Source organism: Pecten maximus, chromosome 8, assembly GCF_902652985.1.
Source record: "Pecten maximus chromosome 8, xPecMax1.1, whole genome shotgun sequence".
Classification (NCBI taxonomy): Eukaryota; Metazoa; Mollusca; class Bivalvia; order Pectinida; family Pectinidae; genus Pecten; species Pecten maximus.
Window position 1 is genome coordinate 8219223 of NC_047022.1, and position 22539 is coordinate 8241761.

Here is a 22539-nt window from a genome sequence, read left to right on the forward strand (position 1 = left end):
AATCAACAACATGTCTGATTAACAATTTTTGTTTTTGTTTTAATTGTTCAGGTAAATAAAACAAAATGATCAAACAGTTTTCCCCTCTCTCTCAGTCATCCTTGGAATGTCTTCTCCTCGTCGTTGACCCCGAGAAAACGACTTCCGACTCTGAATCAAGGCTCAATACAGAAAATGCACTGGTCAAAGTTGACATTCCTATTTCTGACGTCACTTCCCGTCTCTTCCTTTTCTTCATCATGACAATGACAATGACCACGAAGAAAGTCCCGGATGAAATCACCACTATCACAACTGTGAATTAAAAATATATATATATATATATAACAACACATTTACATTACATGTACGATATATTATCCAAATTTCTATTTTAACAAAAAGCGTATTTATCCAAGTAAAAAAAAAAAAAAGCGAATTGAAATGTTTTAAGTATATATTATCAAAGAAATGATAATAAGATGAAAGGGGAATTGTTATTTCCATGTGATTTACGTAACGCCTGATGTCGTGCGAGACACGCACTACAAACACGCCGCCCTCTTTGTCGCTTACCTACAGCTGTCGAGGGATCTGAGGGTGTCGGTACGTCTGTGACCGTCGTCGGCTCGCCCGTTGTCGATGTGTTTGGTAATCTCGGCAAGGGCTATTAAAGAGGAAACCATATATAGTTTATAAAAATCAGTTGTAAAAAAGATATATATGAAAGATCAATAGCGGTATTAAGAATGTTATATGTGGATTTGATTTATTCTAACAAATGTATACTTACTTTTCTCGTGTTCAAGTCTGTACTGGTCACATTGTCCTCAGTAGTGTTGGCAGTGTCGGTTGTAGTGGCGGAAGTGGTGGTGGTGGTGGTGGCGGCATTGGCGGTAGTGGACTGCTAAAAAAACCAAACGATACATGTTTTAATTGCGAGTTGTTAAACAATTAAAGTTTGTTAAATGATTTTTTTTATTTTTTTTTGTGTCAAACATTTTAATTACTTACCTTTCTTCGACTTGTTGTTTTTTCAGTTGTTCTAGTTGCTGTTGTTGTTGGTGACTCTGTCGTGTTTGTGTCCTGTAACATGATATATCAATAATTACTATACATTTATAAATAGAAAATAAATCCGCTAAAAAAAAAAGTGATGCATATACATTTCATTCATAATATATATATATATATACATTGTTATTATTTACTCACATTACATCTAATTCCATTTAAAACTACTGTAATAGGCCAGTCTCTGAAGTCATCGCAGTCCATGTCCGTTTTCCTAATTTCCAAATAATTGAAGTGGTCTCTGTAGGTTAAATTGAAACTGGCCACTCTCATGAAGACTAAACGTTGGATAGTCTGGTCCAGTTTCCTGTCAGGAATTTGACTGACCCGATTCGGACACCTCAACTGATGGCGCTGACGAGTGCATGACCATGGAAAATCATACAAGGCCATGACTCCGATTATGAAAATCACGAAAATGAACGTCGTCACCCCTACAGCCATTTTGAGAAATTGTAATAATGAGACCCTAGGGTACCAGCGCCCCTTGACACTTACCTCCTTTTGTCTTTAGCTGTCAATCATGCTTGACCACTGTCCGTCTTATGAGCAGTGGGAATGCCCATCTGTCAATCATAGTCCGCCGGCGGAACCAGTACCTGTGATCGTATCGCCACGCAGAATATAAGCCCCGCCTCCTATCCCTATATATACTTATATACACCCGATAAACTCTATCATAAACTATTTAAAAAAAAAAAAAAAAAAAAAGAGAGAAGTATCATTTATATACATATGTACAACACCTAGTCTTAGTTAAAGCGAGCTCTTCTTTCCTTCACTTTTTTTTTGTTTTGATTGATGCCAAATATTCAATTTCACCATCTAAATCAAACGTGAGGTCATCTACAGGGGAAAAACCATTATGATCGACGAGAAGGTATGGGTTGTATACAGACGCGACTGATCCATTCTCCCATTCTTCCTCGTGATGTGGAAATGCACATTCTAACATCTCCCTCCTACTGTGTTCTTCGGTTTCTAATGCATGAATCCGACTACCGAGAAGATCTCTCGCAAGTCTACGCAATAGACATCGAATTCCACTATCAGATTGAGGTATATTCGATCCATAGTAATCGAGCATATATAAAAGACTGTTGTATTTAACATCGAACGGATAGCAACCAAAGACATTTTTTAAAGACGACATAATATCATGGTAAATCGGGTAAGCCCGTTTGAAGAGCATGGCAGACTGTGGATATATTACACTGTCAAGCAGTCCAACAGACATAATACCCCGGTAGCTAGCTTCAGAGACATGGTCGTTATCGGTGTATAACAACTCGTGATCGTGATTGCACATAAACGAATTCAGAGCTGCCATTATCATCAGACTTAACCTTAAGGTGTAAGTGTCTAAACAATGCATCGCACTGTAAAACAGCGAATCCGGCTTTATAACTGAAACATGAATGAATAAATAAATTATAGATACATAAACGACTATAGCTCTATATCCAAGGGTTCTGTACGAACCCCGTCGTTTAGCACTTTACGCTTTGGGTAGTAACTAGTGAAACCGCATCTTTCCTGGGAGTATGTTACTACCTGGTTTTGGACTACCCTGAATCCCCGATTGACCTTCGACTGAACCTCCTTTTTAAACAATACGTCCTTGTACATTCGAATGGGATGTCTTAACTGGCGTTTGTTTATCCCCTTACAACTGAATTTACTCGTTATTTTATCCGAAATATTTTGCACGCAGTACGACTTGGAGCACAGCGCGACCATAACATCTCTCCGCATCTCTTCTTTCATCAACCCCGGAGTTCGTCGCGTATACGCCTTGCTTTCCGCCGTTCTTTCATCCGGAAACCACGAATATTTTTCCGATTCGTACTCGGCAATCATCTCGGGACGAACCAGCGACTCCAGATCGGGCGCGGATAAAGCCATATAAAAGCTATCGGTGTCCATAGCCATGAGTTCAAAGTCTCGACGGTCCCAGAACTTATCGAGACAGTCATAATAGAACGCAAGCATGCGGAGTTTCGTGTATTGGAGTATGAAAAAACCTATTTGAATCGGTATGTCCATGTTTATTCGTTTTTTACACAATTCGATTTCGTATTGTCCGTCGTCGAGTTCAGTTAGCTTCCTAAAGCGTTTATCGTTGACCGACTTGAATAGTGTTTCTTCCAAATCTATATATTTAACGTCCGAATGTCGGTCTTTGCGCATGAGCATTGATCCGTATGACGCGTTTCCTTTTAGTTTACAAGTCTCTGCCACGATGGCGAGAGAAGGATTCGCATCCCCCGCGCGGCGTGCGTCGCTTATATCTTCCGTAAACTTTTTGAAACAAGCCTGAGGTTGATTAACTCTATGACGGTATAAACGCGCGAGACTGCCAGACCATGTTCCAGGTACCACTTCAGCAGCGGTGTCGCTAAAAAAAATTTTTCGCTCGCATACCACCAACTAAAAGTCTACGCGGCTTTTTAGAAACACCTATCCGTTTACCGATATCTTGCATGTATCCGCCGATGCACTCGTAGGGCACGTCGGTATTTGCAAATATAGGCGACATTTCACTGAGGCCATCATTAAAAAATTCTTTGTTTGCTGTTGACGATTTATAAAAAAAAAATGACCGAAAAAAACGTAAAAAAATAATTCCAGCGGGACCATTTTTTTGGGGTAGGGCGGCAGCAGCAAACAATTAATTTTTTATTTTAGGCCTGAACTTATCTTTCAGATGCGGCGGTACAGCTATGTCTACCTCAATGGCACCAAACAGTTTTTCTGCGCGCACGAAATTTAAAATTTGACTCGTGGACATGTGCTTGAATCGTTCCGTTTCGCGGTGGTACGTTTCACAATGTTTACGGAGTCGTTCGTTTGTTCGCGCCATTTCGTCAAACTCGCATTCCCATATCCTGCGTATGTTGTAACCTCGCGAGTTGATATAGCGCTCTCGTTTCTCGCTGTGCGCTTCACGTTTCTTCCGCAGCTCGGGATCGGTATTTCTAATGCAGTCATGCGAGTGGTAGTAACAACCGTCGAATTCAAACACTGTATTTGATTCCGAATCGAAACCGTCCACTCGATACGGCCCTACGCGATGCTCACGATCACGGTTCAGCGCATGCTGTATTACGCGGTTCTCGGATAAAGCGACAAAGTCGAGCCATTTGATGGCCTTTAAATATTGGCTTTTACGCTCAAGCGCGAATCCCGTTTCTTCGCGTCTTACCGAATAGTACCCGGTTGGCATAGGTTTTGATATACTTTCAAGGTACAGCGCATTCGCATCAAGGCCTAGTATACACTGACACATTTTTTCGCCATCTCTAATACGTGTCATCCCTTTCTCGTGGTATCGCCGAAACACGATGGAGGGACCGCCGACTATACCGCGCTGTAACATTTTGTGAATATCCCTGTTTTCCTCCCGGAACAAGGAGAAATGCGCGGCGCCGCCTATCGAGCGAAATAGAAGTCGACGTGCTACACCCTGGAACCGAAATACACGTCTTAAACACATCCACGCCGTCACCGATGTAATAATCGAGCAGTCGCTGTACCGCGTCCCTGAACGGTTCCACATCTAAGTTATTGTAATAGATCAGGTAGTCTCGAAATGTGGACATTTTTTCGCGCGCCCATAATGATTCGAGCTCTGCGTATTTCTCTCTACTGGGTGAAACCGTCAGCTAGTAGGAGGTTATACGCATCGAATTCTTCCTCTAGCACGTTACATTGCTTCAACTCTGTGAAAAATGATTCGTAAGGAGGCAGTCGAGGATAATCAAGTTTGTCAGGTGAATCTAAAAACTCATAACAAAAATACCCCTTTCTCATCTCACCCGGATGATAGGCTTTGATGAACTGGTCATAGGAACTACCCGCAGCTAAAAAACTACTGATGTCTATAAAGCGAAATCTCTCACTAGATATGCACATGTATTGATTACATTTTTTAACAACAAAACTGTTCTTATCCCCCGCCATGTTTAGATGCTTGACTAGTCGTGTTTTGATAAGATTTAAATCGTACCTTGCCGAATTAAACCCTATTACCGGTATCTGCTCAATATATTGCTCTAATCTATCCCGCAGTCGCTTCATTTGTCAGTCTCTGAATCTATCTGATGGTATGTCGTTATCGTCGTCGTCGTCACTGTCAACTATTTCCTCGTCCATGCTTTCCAGTATGTCCTTAAATCGGTCCCTTGTTCGCTCGGCAGCCTCACGTTGAATTTCAGTCAGATAATCTACGAATTTTGTCACTAAATCGTCCGTGCTATTTTCGTCTGTGATACAATGCGGAGCTTCGTATCCCGGTACATTTGAGCAAATGCTACAGGATATTGGAACGTGGTCTTGTATGTATTTGTCACTTGTTGTCAACATCGATTCGAAGTCATAGGTAATGAAAAAGGGGTAATATCTATCGTCTGCGTCTACTGTAAACCCAAATTTTCCAACTGCTCGTGTACAGTAGGAGTAACGGAGTGATATCCGCCGGGAAACACGAATTTTGTGGTCGTTTCGCAGGTTTTCTCGTGCCGATTTACCAGAAATGCGGACGTTAACATTTTGTCACGTGTTCGACATCGATACTTCTTACTGTAAATGTTCAAGTTTTTGATAAAACTTAAATGATTTTCGAATAAATTAAGATTGATCACGCGCTCGTGGCGTCCCGAGCTTCGCCAGATAAAAGTGACTTCGCCGTTTTCGCTCAGTGTGAATACGTTAATGTTAACCGAGAAATGTCGCTCTATATTACCGATGTCCGACAAATGCGTGCCTGGGTACGTTTCCGGACTATACTTACCGTTGACATAGTCGCGAAGCAGCTGCTGGGCTGTCCTCTCTATCTTCTTTGTATCGCGGACGCGGTCGTAAGCGAGACAACGGAACATACACAAGTTGTCGGAAAACGGCCGACCCGAGTTACGATCGTGTGTTAAATTAATGACCGAACCTAAATTTTTAATGTAAAGCGGAAGGTTCACTTGAGCGCCTAGTGGGTAGCTAGTCCGTGTCACTGTCCAGCGAACGTTCGTCTCTCTATATACCCGCCATTTTGTCGAAGGTCTCTGAACAAAAACAGTCTGTAGTATGTCCATCTCTCTGAGTCTGTCAATCAATCGTCGTATGTCTCCTAAATCAGCTATTAACACGGGTTGGTCAAGAACAGTTTCGTTGTTATGGGGGTAGAAATATCTCATATCCCCTTCAACATCGATCAGTGCAAAGCCGAACGAAAAATTAAGTTTAAATGTCTTTGATTGCTGTCTGAATATATACATAAGTTGGTTTTCAAGAGTTTGAATAGATAGTTCCTCGATGGGAAAATTATAATGGTCCTGTACTTTCCCCCTTCGAAGATCCATGTTTATAACTTTTTTATATTTACGTTTCAGATCTAAAAAGGTCCTATCTTCAATATCTTCACTGTCCGGCTCTGTTTTTAGGTGTCACTGTTCTAAATGAGATTTAAGTTCTTCGTCTTTTTCAAACTGACTTCCACAAAATTGACAGTGGTTTCTGAATCCGTTAGTGTCGGAAGAAGAACCCGCTCTAGCTTGATCTAGTCTATTTCGATTACTTCCACGTGCAGTACGTGGAAGTACTCGAGCTATCTGTTGCTTCCGATCTAAAACGTACTTCCCTCCTTTTTGCTTGATACCCTCTTTCTACGTGGCGACAGAAGATAAAGAAGAAATAACCGTTAATATCACATTATAGTATACGATTATAATACGGTTATAGATATACGTATATTATTAAGTGTATACTTACCCCTTTCCTTTCTTTCCCCTCCGGTTGTTCTTCCCCTTTCTTTCTTTCTTCCTCTTTCGTCTACAATATATATATATATAATGATAATAAAACAGTTTAACAATAAAGCTTATCTTTTGTATATACAATGTAAATTACGCGCTATGATTTCATGATTAAACACTCACGTTAACCTTACCCCATGCCGCCGCCTCGTTTAGCTCCTGCACCTCAACTTGTAGCGCCTCAAGTTGTCTACGATCCTATACATAAAATAATAATTAATTTAAAAAAAGATCATTGTTATACCACTTAAGAGAGATCGTTTAACTCTTTTTTTTCAATCATATATATATATATCATATGCTCAGGAATGTATATAACAAATAGACAAACCTCCAATATTTTCGCCCTCCTTGCGGCTTGCTCTTCCATTCTTTTTCTAATGTTATTTTCTCTTTTTTTAATGGCATCTTCCCTGGACTGCTTGATTTCCTCTCTCTTTGACCTTAACAGACTCGCTATGCGATTCTCCTCCCCTGTCTGTTTGCGTCGGTTCTATCAATCACACATCATTAGAAAACAAAATCAATACTTAAAGCGCTAGTGTTTAATTTTTTAATATTTTTTAAACGGATTACGTAACACTTAAATTTATAGATTATATATCTTACCTGAAACTCTCTTTCTCTCCTGTTGGCTTGTTCCGCAATTCTCTGCTTCGTCCTCTCATTTCTTCTTTTCACGGCAGACTCTCGTGCTGCATTGATGTCTCCCGCCTTGGTTTTAAGAAGATGTCGGACTCTTTTGTCCTCATCCTCCATCTTTTGAATTTCCATCAAGGAATCCGAATCGTACTCGCTGCTGCTTTCCATTTTGTTATAAAAATTATTAACATGATCTCACAATGTAAAAAAATTCAAATGTGATGCTTTTCCCCCAATGTACGTACACATATATATTGACTCCAGGGATTTATTCAAACGTGTATAGATTTGTCTGTGTAAATAGTCATGCCCGAGACGGTTTACCATCGTCTAATAATCAGGTTTTGACTTTCTTACAACAGTTTCCCGCTAATTTGTTTTGTTAGTAAGACGTGTTCTTAGCTTTACCTTATCCTAGGATAAGTATAAGAATACTTATGTCAATCTTAGATAATATACAGTTGTCGGATTCTCAGTGAGCAGGTTCCTGGCATGTTTCTACCCAAATAGATGTATCAAATTAGATTAATCTCCAAGGCGGACACACGTATTGTTTCGATAGGAACTTATCATTATTTATACGACTGTAGTAAATAACGATTCTTCAAAAGACTCGTAGTTGTTGTCATGCCCGTGTTAAACAATAGACATTTAAACTACTTTCAAAATAAAGCGACACAAATAATAACAATACATTGACAACAGGTTAAATGGATATAAACAGATATCATGTGATCTAATCTATTTTAAGATATGACCTAGATTTGGGACCCGGCATGGAATGCACCTCTCTATACTACTTGTGTGTTTTGAGAGGATGAACACATGTATTTAACGACGAAAGTGTGTTTTACATCACTGCGCACACGCAGTACAGAGTTCTGTAATCATATGAAACGCAATAAGATAAATGTTACACCCTTTCGCCTTTAAATGTCGAGACGAGCAACAAACTTTTTAAAGTACAACCAAAACTTAAAACATCAAAACCAAGTCGGAAGGATCGTAGAGAGGAAATAGTCCTCTCTCGCCTCCGTACCGGGCACACATATCCTACTCATTCGTTCCTTTTGAAACGAGAGGATCCACCGGTGTGTTATGCATGTGATGCTCAATTCACAGTGGAGCATTTTTTAATAGAATGTTCTGATTTCAAGCACATTCGTGATAAATACTTTCGAGTCCCGGATATGAAAACCCTTTTCAGTACCGTGGATTCGAAAACAATATTTAGCTACTTGAAAGAAATCGATCTATTTTATAGACTTTGATGTCTTTTACGTTACTGTCTTTGACGTTCTATTTATATAACAAAGTTCACATAATATATTCGTACATATATATATTTTACCATTTTTAACCAACTTTTTTATCATAATGATCTAAATATACAATACGGATGCTTTTAAAAATGACAAATTTTATCTGATTTTAACTTACAAAATAAAACATGTTAGTATATTGTTTGGCCCTAAATGACCCTAGTTGTCGATGGGCCGTAAAACATAAACAAACAAACAAACAAGACTTTAAATGTTTAAGAATACGAAATAGAAAATTGTCTGTCTGACTAGAATGAGCATATATGTATACGACTATAACTCCAATTACCGATAAAATGTATGACATCGAGTAAATTCACATTTGAAAAATGTAGAACCCAGTTCGTGTGTTATTATCAATGTTAAACTTATATAACATGGAAATCATTATCATTATCTCTATCTGAAACCTCAGAATAATCGAAACTTGAACATTAAAAACTTTAAAAGTGAACTAAACTGAATAATATTATTAATCATATGAAACTATTTGGATTTTCTTTCCATTAGAAACAATAGGTCACATATCAAACTTGACAGGTTTGATCACACACCTGCTAGATCTCGTAACTGCAGAAGCATTCGATACCACATCTGATGGGGTTTCCCTGGGCGGAATCTTTGGCGAGTCACTGACAGTCGGTTCCAGAATCTTGGTGTTTGTCTAGATCTGTTGTCGATTAGTGATTGGTGGTGCCGGGTTGTCATATTCACCACATATACCCATTTCTGGTTATGGGGTACTGCCCTGCAGGTAGTCTAGGGCGTAAGAACTGTACCTGCTACCCCCATTGCATTGATCGTAAGAGGCGCCTAAATGTGGGATCTTATCTTTTCTCTTCTTTCTGAGCAACTTTCTTCTTCCTAACGTCTCCATTGACACTGCCTTAACACGAACATGCGCAATCACCACCAACATCATATCGCACGCACAGGAGGCCGTCCTTAAATTACCTTAGCTGTTAATAGGACGTTAAACAAAATAAATCAAACCAAACCAAATTCTGGTTCTGGTTTGTTTTCAGCAGACTTCTGGAGATTACGACGAAGCACCTGTCCCGAGTTTGTCTCTACAGTGTATGATTGAGTGGACACTTCCTGTTTCACTGTTCCCACTCTTTCTGTCCTTACTTTGGTGCAATACATAGAATGTCACCAGAATTTAGTGGTTGCATGCCTTTCGCCCCGCGATTATAGTATTGTGCTTTTAATGTGTCGAGTTCTAACAACACAGACTTTTGAGTCTTACGTTGGCAATAATGTCCCAAGTACGTCGACCAATGGGACGTTGGGCTGGACTGCTTTCCATCGATTGAGTAGGGGTATTTCGAAAGTCTAAAGGCGCCAAATATGGATATGATTTAGACCCTTTCGCAAGTCACATGATCGATGAGTTGTTTGGCAGTCTTGCCAGACTGTTCCGCTTGATCATTACTCTGCGGATACGTTGGTGAAGAGGTAAGTGCTCAAATTTCCATTCACTCGCGAACTTTTTATGAACTCTGCGGAAGAGAACTGGGGACCATTAACACTCAGGGGCGTAGCTGCCATGTTAGCACATAAGCCCGGGCTTGCACATCATTTCCTAAGTATGTGTACTAAAGTCAAGAAATTTTAATGTAATTGTTTGTTCTGGGCTTCCTTAAAACTTTTTGCTATTTTTAGTCTATCTTTTTTACAAACAACAAAATAAGCCTGGTCATCAGACTGTTTTACATTCGTAAACACAATGTATACGCCATGTGTGTAATATATATACAACATCGACACATCCGGATACCGGTTTCGGGGTTCAGTCAACTTTCTATTAGAATGATGATTGTGTTTCCGGAATAGTTTTCTAGGGGGGAATATTCAAATTATGGATAACCCATCCTCGAAAGAAGTGTCCGGAAATCCACAGTATATAGACATTGGAGAAATCGTCGAGAAAGATACAAATGTCACCATACACTTAAGAAAACAGATCTGTACAAACAAATGGGACGAATCTCGCAAATATCCATTTCCTTCCAGGTACTGTACTGTGCATTAACGTTGGGTCATATTTATTCCTGTTTTTATATAATGTTTAGCAAACAATTGTTTCTTTACTTAGTTCAAACACAGGTCCTTGCCTCGTCATATTACATGTATTGACAGACGAGGCAAGGACCTGTGGTTCAAGTGTCACTGTCAGTCGCATACAAAATTTAGTTGGGTGGCGTATCACACCTACATATTTCCCAAAACAGCTAGTTAAAAAAACGGGAACCGATGAAATGAGCAGTAGACAACTTTACTGAGTGCAATACACTATAAAAGTACTATACTTATTTAAATACAAAACTTAATTGAATCAGATGATGTATAGGATATACATGTACTATTTAGAAACGAAACTGCATGTACATGTACGATTACGCGATCACCGGCATAGCACGGTGCACGCGACATAAGCAACGATTATTATCAAATACAGAGAATACAAATAAATTCTATGTCATACATATAATGACAACCGACATTTCACTTCTCGAATTGTACACGAATTGCTGACGAATGATAGCTGAACGACACGGAACGTTGTGCGATCAAAATCGTTGATGAGGGACCAGATCGTATTGGCCTCCGTGGTCCGCTGTCCGCCCGTCAAAAATTTTTTGCCACGATTTCTCAAATTCCTTTAGTAGGTTGCATATTTGGACAGATTGAAAGACATGGCCGACAGGAGGCCATTTTGGATTTTGACACTTTTTTTGTATGTTTGTTAGTACCGCACGCTACAATTTAAATAGGCTTTTGTACCTACTACAAAGTTTGTATAATAGACTTTAAATGTTCCATAGTTTCCATGTGTTTTAAAGGGAGACGAGAAGAAAAGAATGTACAAAAGACACACAATATGTTAATCACCTTTTATAATTAGATAAGTCTTTCATTTGACTGATATAGATAATTCAATGGAGGGCACCAATACCCCTCTCCGTGGGATTTTTCTTTTTGTAAGAAGTTGTATGATTATCAATGTCATGGTTATTTCCTTACAGACTGGCGGGGAAAAAAAGAATAGAAAGTTCAATTCTAAGTGGTTGACAGAATACCAACTCCGTCTATTGTGCTCCCTGTGTATTGTTTGGTAGAAATGAATCTAAAGAAAAAACATGTATATCTCCTGTATCTGACTGGGGTAATATGACGACCTATGTTAAAAGGCATTTGAAGGACGGATCCCAGCACCATGTTTTCGCGGGTATGGCTGACGATTTCATGAAAATCCAGGGAGAAGAGGACAAGCCAATAACTTTTAAGTTATCCAGGCAAGCAGAGGACCAGGCGATAAAGCACAGACACGTGATCAGGAAGATATTTGAGGTTATACTTCTTTGCGGAAGACAGAATATCCCACTCCGTAGTCACGATGATAACAAGAGTAATTTCATTGCTATCCTTCAGGCGATCGCCAAGGAAGATATAGTTCTATCGGAACATTTATCAAACGTGACTTCTCGAGAAAAATATACGTCACCTACATCGGCACGGAATTCATACCTGCAAATGTTGGATCCTATCCATAATCAAGGATTACGTCTAGCACTTGGTGCTTTCCGAACAACACCAGTGCAGAGCCTTTATGTAGAGGCAAATGAACCATCTTTAAATGACCGAAGGAAAAAACTTACGCTTCAATACGCCGCCCAATTGAAATCCAACCCGAAAAACCCGGCTTTTGATCTTGTTGTCAATCCGCAATACCGAAACATATTCACTCAAAACCAAAAACTCTTACCAACATTTGGCATTAGAATTTCGAATTTTCTTCATGAACTTAACATAAGCTTAGACAACATAGGCGAATACACCATATCGGATGTACCGCCATGGCTTGTCGAAACACCTGATATTAACCTTACTCTACACGTGAGGGCAAAATCGAGTGCATTACCCGAAGAACACAAATCCTCCTTTCGGGAATGCATTAAAGATTTTCCCGATCACATTCAGATCTACACTGATGGCTCAAAAGATGGAGTAAAGGTCTCCGAGCATGCTATTCCGACCACCATTGCTCTTCAATCCGCTTACCAGATGGTGCCTCTAGTCTCCGAGCATGCTATTCCGACCACCATTGCTCTTCAATCCGCTTACCAGATGGTGCCTCTATCTTCTCTGCGGAAACATGTGCCATCGATTTGGCCCTCGACCATATCAAGGAACAACGCATTAGAAAGGCAATAATTTGTTCCGACTCTCTATCTGTCCTTCAGAATTTACAATCACGAGATCCAAAGAATATACTCATTTTACGAATATCTCGTATCTTAAAAAAATGCAAAATAACATTACTTTGGATTCCGAGCCATGTCGGAATTAAAGGCAACGAACTTGTTGACCGCCAAGCAAAACTTGCTCTAAATCTGCAACAAACAAATATTAAAATACCATATACAGATTTCAAACCTGTAATTAGTTCTGCCATTCAGAGTAAATGGCAGCAACGCTGGTCTCTCGAGACGAGCAATAACTTTTTAAAGTACAACCAAAACTTAAAACATCAAAACCAAGTCGGAAGGATCGTAGAGAGGAAATAGTCCTCTCTCGGCTCCGTACCGGGCACACATATCCTACTCATTCGTTCCTTTTGAAACGAGAGGATCCACCGGTGTGTTATGCATGTGATGCTCAATTCACAGTGCAGCATTTTTTAATAGAATGTTCCGATTTCAAGCACATTCGTGATACATACTTTAGAGTCCCGGACATGAAAACCCTTTTCAGTTCCGTGGACTCGAAAACAATATTTAGCTACTTGAAAGAAATCGATCTATTTTATAGACTTTGATGTCTTTTACGTTACTGTCTTTGACGTTCTATTTATAACAAAGTTCACATAATCTATTCGTACATATTATTTCATATAATCTATTCGTACATGTATATATTTTACCATTTTTAACCAACTTTTTTATCATTATGATCTAAATATACAATACGGATGCTTTTAAAAATGACAAATTTTATCTGATTTTAACTTAAAAATAAAACTTGTTAGTATATTGTTTGGCCCTAAATGACCCTAGTTGTCGATGGGCCGTAAAACACAAACAAACAAACAAACGTCACCTACAATTCAAAATGAAATAGTCGCCATTCTTGGTTCTCGGATAAAACATCGAATTGTCATGGATTGCAACGAAAGTGGCCTCTATGCATTACTAGCTGACGAAACAACGGACAAGTCAACAAAGGAGCAAGTGACAATATGTCTTCGATTCATTGACCCCCATAATAAGTATGAGATTCGGGAGGAGTTTTTAGCTTTTCAAGAAGCTACGGATGGGATATCTGGTGAAGCGCTAGCAGATCTGCTTCTTTCTTCCCTCCGAGAACACGGAGTTGATGTTGGTAAGATGTGTGCCCAAGGGTATGATGGCGCGAGCAACATGTCGGGAAGGTATCGCGGTGTTCAAGCCAGAGTTCGCGAGATTAACCCCGACACCGTGTATGTCCATTGCAAAGAGCATTGCCTAAACCTTGCAATAGTTCATAGCTGCAAGGAACAATGCGTTCGTACAATTATGGGTACAGTACAAGATATAACTTTTGCGTTAGACTATTCTTCCAAGAGGTTACTTGCTTTCTGTGAAGAGTTGAGTGGCGATGAAAATGTCCAAGAACAAATGGATCAACGGACCAAACTGCGAACCTTGTGTGAAACTCGCTGGACAAGTAGAGCTGACGCATTGCTTACCTTTCTAAGGGCCTTTCCCGTTGTCGTCCGCGCCTTAGAGCATCTACAGGAAAACGGTGATGTCAAGGCAGGGCAGCATTTACATGTCATTCTTAAATGGGACTTCATTATTGATCTTGTGGTATGCGAGCATATCCTACAGTCAACAGTGTTCTTGTCAACATTCCTACAGAACGTTTCCTGTGACTTGATGGAAGCTGCCAGAGAAAGTGAAGTAGTGATTAACACTCTAACAAACGAGAGGAATGACCCAGAAGTATGGAATGCTCTGTTTGAGAAGGCATCTGATGTGGCCGGACAGTTCGATGTTATTCCTTCAAAGCCGAGAACGGCTGGTTTACAGGGGCACAGAAACAACATACCCTGCCGAATCTCCCACCGAATACTGGAGGAGGTCATGCATTCCATTCATATGACGCTGGAACTTACAGACAGACTCCTCGGTGGAACCGTGCATGATCGATTCCTTGCTCAGTACCTTGTTGCAAGCTCAATACATCGTATCACACTGGACATCAAAGGAAGACTGTTCGATGCGTTCGCACAGTATCTAACACCACATGACCAACATGTATTCAACGCAGAAAAGCGTAGATGGGAAACTAAATGGAACGGAGCCGATGTAAGCATCATAAAGCCTACAATGCTACAGGATACCCTTAAAGAATGCAATTGGGATCTGTATCCGTGCATCTCTACCATGATCAGGGTTCTTCTTACTATGCCAGTTTCCACTTCTACCGCTGAACGTTCATTCAGCTCCCTTCGGAGGATCGAAACATACTTACATAGCACTATGGGTCAAGGAAGACTCTCTGATTTACCACTGTTGCATATCCACAGAGACCAGCAGATCGATATCAACAGCGCGATAGAGCAGTTCGCTACCGATAAAAAAAAAAGGGCCAGTTTTTGGATATTGAGTGTATTCAGTGATATACAATGTATGTATTATACAGACAATTACGGCCTTTTAGGTTTTACCTGACATTGGCAGGAAGGAATTTTACCTGACTGTGTTGTGTTAAAAACAAAACGTCGAATCATTAAAATGATTTAAATGTCAATTTCAAAATTCTAACCAAAACATTATGATTATCTAATTTATTCATTTTGCTGGACTGCTCTGCAGGCGTAATAATTGTACCTGCTGCCCCCATTGAATGATCGTAAGAGGCGACTAAATTTGGGATCTTACCTTTTCTCTTCTTTCTTAACAACTTTCTTCTTCCTAATGTTTCCCTTGACAATGCCTCACTTTTGGCCTTTAGTTGAGCGTTCGCCGCTGTGAGGAAGGTTTTGGGTTCTGTCCCCTAGCCGAGACATACCAGAGTCTTTAAAATGGTAGTTGCTGCTCCTGCTTAGCGCTCAGCATATTTGGAGTGGGACGACTGGTTGGCCCGTTGTCAGTATAATGTGACCGGGTGTGGTGTGCTGCTGGATGTCTTCGGCAGTATGCTTCAGTGAGATAGCATTTTAAATCGGCAAAAGTTCCGGCCTATCACAAGGAGACTTAACACGAACATACCGCAGCCTCCCAAAACACACATACGCACTAACCACACATATACATGTCGCACGCATGGGAGGCCGTCCTTAAATGACCTTAGCTGTTAATAGGACGTTAAACAAAATAAACCAAACCAAACCAAACATTTCCCGCTTTGTTGACTTAATATAAATTATGGTTAGGTTTCAGTATGTTTCAGTATGTAAGTATTAGTAACCTCACCAAGTAACAATTAAATCGGATGGCAATAAAGCTGTCAAAAGAGGACTTTAATGCAAATGTTGACGGGCCATGATGGGGCCTTGGCCGCCGCCGCCGCCGCCACCGTTGGAAAAGCAGTAACTTAGCTTGCCTACCTTGACTATCGTCGAAGGCGAGACGAAAACAAAAAAAAACTTTAGAAGTGTAAGTTACCTCAACTATCAAAGTCATGAATTACAATTACCGATTTTAATACACAATAAATGTATGACCCTGCTACTGTGGGCGATACATTTCTATGTGTTTACTGAAACTGAAACGATTACTTCTATTGCCACAAAAACGATACCAAAGTCCGTCCCAAAACCTACAAAGTTCCTTTTATCTGAAGAATCTTTTATCAATAGATCCGGCCGAATGGCAGCTCTAAGACGATTCCTGACTTCCCCTACAACTGAAAATTACAATAATTTTAAAATTTGGAGGACGAAGGCTCGGCGATCTATTAAATCCGACAAAAAAGAATAGCTGGAAGGAATACATTTCTAAAATATCTTCAAACACATCATCAAAAAAAGATATGAGATCAGATACGAAAAATAAGTGGAAAACGAAAAACGGCACCAGCATTCCATCTTATCAACAGTAACCAAATCTTCTCTTCTACATCTGAAATTGCAAATGCATTTGCTAAAAATATAGCTCGGAACTCATCCGCCAAAAATCACTCCAAAAAATTCCAAACTTTCAAAAAAGACAAAGAAAAGAAACGTCTTAACTTTAAATCATCCAACACAGAAAGTTACAACAAACCTTTCGATCTCCAGGAGTTCCTTGAATCGCTAAAAAGATCGACCAATTCAGGAGCTGGGCCAGATGAAATTCCGTACCAATTCCTGAAACATTTACCAGAATTATCATTACGATGTCTCTTATATATTTTTAATCAAGTATTCGCTTCCGCTAAGATCCCGGAGTCTTGGAAGGAATCAACAATTATTCCGATTCCAAAACCTGGTAAGGACGCCAATGAACCAAATAATTATCGCCCTATCTCTCTAATAAGCTGCATCTGTAAAACACTTGAACGGATGATAAACAATAGACTAGTTTGGTTCCTTGAATCCAATAATATTTTGAGTCCACTCCAAAGCGGATTCAGAAACCGCAGAGGGACGGTAGACCACCTGGTCAGATTAGAAACCTTTATTCGAGAAGCTTTCGCAAAGAAGGAACATTTTGTTGCTGTGTTCTTTGATCTGGAGAAAGCATACGATACTACATGGCAATATGGTATTATGAAAGACCTGCATGAAATTGGTTTACGTGGGAATCTCCCAAAATTCATTTCAAACTACGTATCTGACAGACATTTTAAGGTTCGCGTTGGCTCAACGTATTCTGAAACAGCTAAACAGGAAATGGGAGTCCCTCAGGGTGGGATCCTTTCCGTAACTCTTTTCGGTCTGAAAATCAACAGTATAACTAAATGTCTCGGTAAGTCAACTGAAGGGTCTCTATTTGTTGATGACTTCTTGATCTGCTATAGGTCGAAGAACATGCACACGATAGAACGACAACTTCAACAATGTTTGGGCAAACTACAAACATGGGCAGTGAAAACGGCTTCAAATTTTCCAGATCAAAAACTGTCTGCATGCACTTCTGCCAAAAACGAAAGCCACATAATGATCCCGATCTAACATTAAATGGAAGCAAAATTCCAGTTGTAGAGCAAACCAAATTCCTCAGACTAATTTTCGATTCAAAACTCTCCTTTGTTCCACATATTAAACACCTAAAGGATAAGTGCAGAGCCTTTATGTAGAGGCAAATGAACCATCTTTAAATGACCGAAGGAAAAAAACTTACGCTTCAATATGCCGCCCAATTGAAATCCAACCCGAAAAACCCGGTTTTTGATCTTGTTGTCAATCCGCAATACCGAAACATATTCACTCAAAACCAAAAACTCTTACCAACATTTGGCATTAGAATTTCGAATTTTCTTCATGAACTTAACATAAGCTTAGACAACAACATAGGCGAATACACCGTATCGGATGTACCGCCACGTGGACTCGAAAACCAAATTCAGCTACTTGAAAGAAATCGATCTATTTTATAGACTTTGATGTCTTTTACGTTACTGTCTTTGACGTTCTATTTATATAACAAAGTTCACATAATCTATCCGTACATATATATATTTTACCATTTTTAACCAACTTTTTTATCATAATGATCTAAATATACAATACGGATGCTTTCTAAAAAAAATTATCTGATTTGAACTTTAAAAATAAAACATGTTAGTATATTGTTTGGCCCTAAATGACCCTAGTTGTCGATGGGCCGTAAAACATAAACAAACAAACAAACAAATGTACCGCCATGGCTTGTCGAAACACCTGATATTAACCTTACTCTACACGTGAGGGCAAAATCGAGTCCATTACCCGAAGAACACAAATCCTCCTTTCGGGAATGCATTAAAGATTCCGATCACGTTCAGATCTTCACTGATGGCTCAAAAGATGGAGTAAAGGTCTCCGCAGCATGCTACTCCGATCACCATTGCTCTTCAATCCGCTTACCAGATGGTGCCTCTATCTTCTCTGCGGAAACATGTGCCATCGATTTGGCCCTCGACCATATCGATGAACAACGCATTAGAAAGGCAATAATTTGTTCCGACTCTTTATCTGTCCTTCAGAATTTACAATCACGAGATCCAAAGAACATACTCATACAAAACCTTGTTTTACGAATATCTCGTCTCTTAAAAAAATGCAAAATAACATTACTTTGGATTAAAGGCAACGAACTTGTTGACCGCCAAGCAAAACTTGCTCTAAATCTGCAACAAACAAATATTAAAATACCATATACAGATTTCAAACCTGTAATTAGTTCTGCCATTCAGAGTAAATGGCAGCAACGCTGGTCTCTCGAGACGAGCAACAAACTTTTTAAAGTACAACCAAAACTTAAAACATCAAAACCAAGTCGGAAGGATCGCAGAGAGGAAATAGTCCTCTCTCGGCTCCGTACCGGGCACACATATCCTACTCATTCGTTCCTTTTGAAACGAGAGGATCCACCGGTGTGTTATGCATGTGATGCTCACAGTGTAGCATTTTTAGCTCACCTGCCCAAAGGGCAAGTGAGCTTATGCCGTGGTGCGGCGTCCGTCGTCCGTCTGTCCGTCCGTCCGGCCGTCCGGCGTCAACTTTTTCATTCAAACAACTTCTTCTCAATAACCAAGAGGCCCAGGGACTTGATATTGGGCCTGTAGCATGCTGGGGTGAAGGGCTACAAAGTTTGTTCAAATAAATGACCTTGACCTTCATTCAAGGTCACATGGGTCAAATAGGCTATAATCTTCAAACGACTTCTTCTCAATAACCAAGAGGCCCAGGGACTTGATATTGGGCCTGTAGCATGCTGGGGTGAAGGGCTACAAAGTTTGTTCAAATAAATGATCTTGACCTTCATTCAAGGTCACATGGGTCAAATAGGCTATAATCCTCAAACGACTTCTTCTCAATAACCAAGAGGCCCTGGGACTTGATATTGGACCTGTAGCATGCTGGGGTGAAGGGCTACAAAGTTTGTTCAAAGAAATGACCTTGACTTACATTCAAGGTCACATGGGTCAAATAGGCTATAATCTTCAAACGACTTCTTCTCAATAACCAAGAGGCCCAGGGACTTGATATTGGGCCTGTAGCATGCTGGGGTGAAGGGCTACAAAGTTTGTTCAAATAAATGACCTTGACCTTCATTCAAGGTCACATGGGTCAAATAGGCTATAATCTTCAAACGACTTCTTCTCAATAACCAAGAGGCCCAGGGACTTGATATTGGGCCTGTAGCATGCTGGGGTGAAGGGCTACAAAGTTTGTTCAAATAAATGATCTTGACCTTCATTCAAGGTCACATGGGTCAAATAGGCTATAATCCTCAAACGACTTCTTCTCAATAACCAAGAGGCCCAGGGACTTGATATTGGACCTGTAGCATGCTGGGGTGAAGGGCTACAAAGTTTGTTCAAAGAAATGACCTTGACTTACATTCAAGTCACATGGGTCAAATAGGCTATAATCTTCAAACGACTTCTCAATAACCAAGAGGCCCAGGGACTTGATATTGGGCCTGTTGCATGCTGGGGTGAAGGGCTACAAAGTTTGTTCAAATAAATGACCTTGACCTTCATTCAAGGTCACATGGGTCAAATAGGCTATAATCTTCAAACGACTTCTTCTCAATACCCAAGAGGCCCAGGGACTTGATATTGGGCCTGTAGCATGCTGGGGTGAAGGGCTTCAAAGTTTGTTCAAATAAATGACCTTGAACTTCATTCAAGGTCACATGGGTCAAATAGGCTATAATCTTCAAACGACTTCTTCTCAATAACCAAGAGGCCCAGGGACTTGATATTGGGCCTGTAGCATGCTGGGGTGAAGGGCTACAAAGTTTGTTCAAATAAATGATCTTGACCTTCATTCAAGGTCACATGGGTCAAATAGGCTATAATCCTCAAACGACTTCTTCTCAATAACCAAGAGGCCCTGTAGCATGCTGGGGTGAAGGGCTACAAAGTTTGTTCAAAGAAATGACCTTGACTTACATTCAAGGTCACATGGGTCAAATAGGCTATAATCTTCAAACGACTTCTTCTCAATAACCAAGAGGCCCAGGGACTTGATATTGGGCCTGTTGCATGCTGGGGTGAAGGGCTACAAAAATTGTTCAAATAAATGACCTTGACCTTCATTCAAGGTCACATGGGTCAAATAGGCTATAATCTTCAAACGACTTCTTCTCAATAACCAAGAAGCCCAGGGACTTGATATTGGGCCTGTAGTATGCTGGGGTGAAGGGCTACAAAGTTTGTTCAAATAAATGATCTTGACCTTCATTCAAGGTCACATGGGTCAAATAGGCTATAATCCTCAAACGACTTCTTTTCAATAACCAAGAGGCCCAGGGACTTGATATTGGGCCTGTAGTATGCTGGGGTGAAGGGCTACAAAGTTTGTTCAAATAAATGATCTTGACCTACATTCAAGGTCACATGGGTCAAATAGGCTATAATCTTCAAACGACTTATTCTCAAACACCAAGAGGCTCAGGTACTTGAGGTTGGGCCTGTCTGTAGCATGCTAGGGTGTAGGGCTACCAAGTTTGTTCAACTGAATGACATTGACCTACATTCACGGTCACAGGGTTGAAATATTTTTAAATCTTGCCGTAGCCAAGAGTCACCAAGACCTGATATTAGGCCAATAGTATGCTGGAATGAAGGACTAGAATATTTATTGACATGAATAAACCAAGCTTACTCTGATATTTGAATAAATTGGTTATCAGCATAGTATCTGTAGAAATGACCTCAATCAACTGCAAATTTGCTGTAGAGCCAGGTGAGCGATACAGGCCCATTGGGCCTCTTGTTTAATAGAATGTTCCGATTTCAAGCACATTCGTGATAAATACTTTCGAGTCCCGGATATGAAAACCCTTTTCAGTTCCGTGGATTCGTAAACAATATTTGGCTACTTGAAAGAAATCGATCTATTTTATAGACTTTGATGTCTTTTACGTTACTGTCTTTGACGTTCTATTTATATAACAAAGTTCACATAATCTATTCGTACATATACATATTTTACCATTTTTAACCAACTTTTTAGCCCACCATCATCAGATGGTGGGCTATTCAAATCACCCTGCGTCCGTGGTCCGTCGTCCGTCCGTCCCTCCGTCCGTCCGTAAACAATTCTTGTTATCGCTATTTCTCAGAAAGTACTGAAGGGATCTTTCTCAGATTTCATATGTAGGTTCCCCTTGCTGCCTAGTTATGCATATTGCATTTTGAGACCTAACGGAAAACAACATGGCCGACAGGCAGCCATCTTGGATTTTGACAATTGAAAATTGTTATCGCTATTTCTGAGAAAGTACTGAAGGGATCTTTCTCAAATTTCATATGTAGGTTCCCCTTGCTGCCTAGTTATGCAATTGCATTTTGAGACCAATCGAAAAACAACATGGCCGACAGGCAGCCATCTTGGATTTTGACAAATGAAGTTTGTTATCGCTATTTCTCAGAAAGTACTGAAGGGATCTTTCTCAAATTTCATATGTAGGTTCCTCTTGCTGCCTAGTTATGCATATTGCATTTTGAGACCAATCGAAAAACAACATGGCCGACAGGCAGCCATCTTGGATTTTGACAATTGAAGTTTGTTATCGCTATTTCTCAGA

The 22539-nt window shown here is 40.1% G+C and overlaps 2 protein-coding genes and 1 long non-coding RNA gene across 3 annotated transcripts; 1 reads left to right on the top strand and 2 right to left on the bottom strand.

Annotated features, from left to right (window-relative positions):
* On the bottom strand, positions 1-968 carry LOC117333735. The gene is made up of 3 exons (XR_004533994.1): positions 773-968; positions 556-646; positions 1-294 (listed from the first exon to the last, which is right to left on the bottom strand). It is a non-coding gene; the product is annotated as an uncharacterized LOC117333735 (long non-coding RNA).
* A 5980-nt stretch (positions 969-6948) lies between these two features.
* On the bottom strand, positions 6949-8440 carry LOC117333736 (beta-mannosyltransferase 2-like). Its single transcript, XM_033893160.1, has 3 exons — positions 7470-8440; positions 7192-7353; positions 6949-7058 (listed from the first exon to the last, which is right to left on the bottom strand). Exons 1-3 carry the CDS (start codon positions 7668-7670, stop codon positions 6972-6974), a joined length of 450 nt encoding a protein of 149 aa, XP_033749051.1. The 5' UTR covers positions 7671-8440; the 3' UTR covers positions 6949-6971.
* Positions 8441-13986: 5546 nt separating this feature from the next.
* Positions 13987-15543, top strand: LOC117332090 (zinc finger MYM-type protein 1-like). Its single transcript, XM_033890975.1, has one exon. The coding sequence runs from the start codon at positions 13987-13989 to the stop codon at positions 15541-15543; it is 1557 nt and encodes a 518-aa protein (XP_033746866.1).
* Positions 15544-22539: the final 6996 nt, after the last annotated feature.

What these genes read in the sequence shown, in the direction of transcription:
- LOC117333736 (XM_033893160.1), bottom strand. Translation starts at nt 7,670, where the DNA reads ATGGAAAGCAGCAGCGAGTACGATTCGGATTCCTTGATGGAAATTCAA. An exon ending in GGAGAGAAAGAGAGTTTCAG is followed by an intron (nt 7,354 to 7,469) that starts GTAAGATATATA and finishes TGTGATTGATAG; the next exon opens with AACCGACGCAAACAGACAGG. An exon ending in GGAGGGCGAAAATATTGGAG is followed by an intron (nt 7,059 to 7,191) that starts GTTTGTCTATTT and finishes TTTTATGTATAG; the next exon opens with GATCGTAGACAACTTGAGGC.
- LOC117332090 (XM_033890975.1), top strand. Translation starts at nt 13,987, where the DNA reads ATGGATTGCAACGAAAGTGGCCTCTATGCATTACTAGCTGACGAAACA.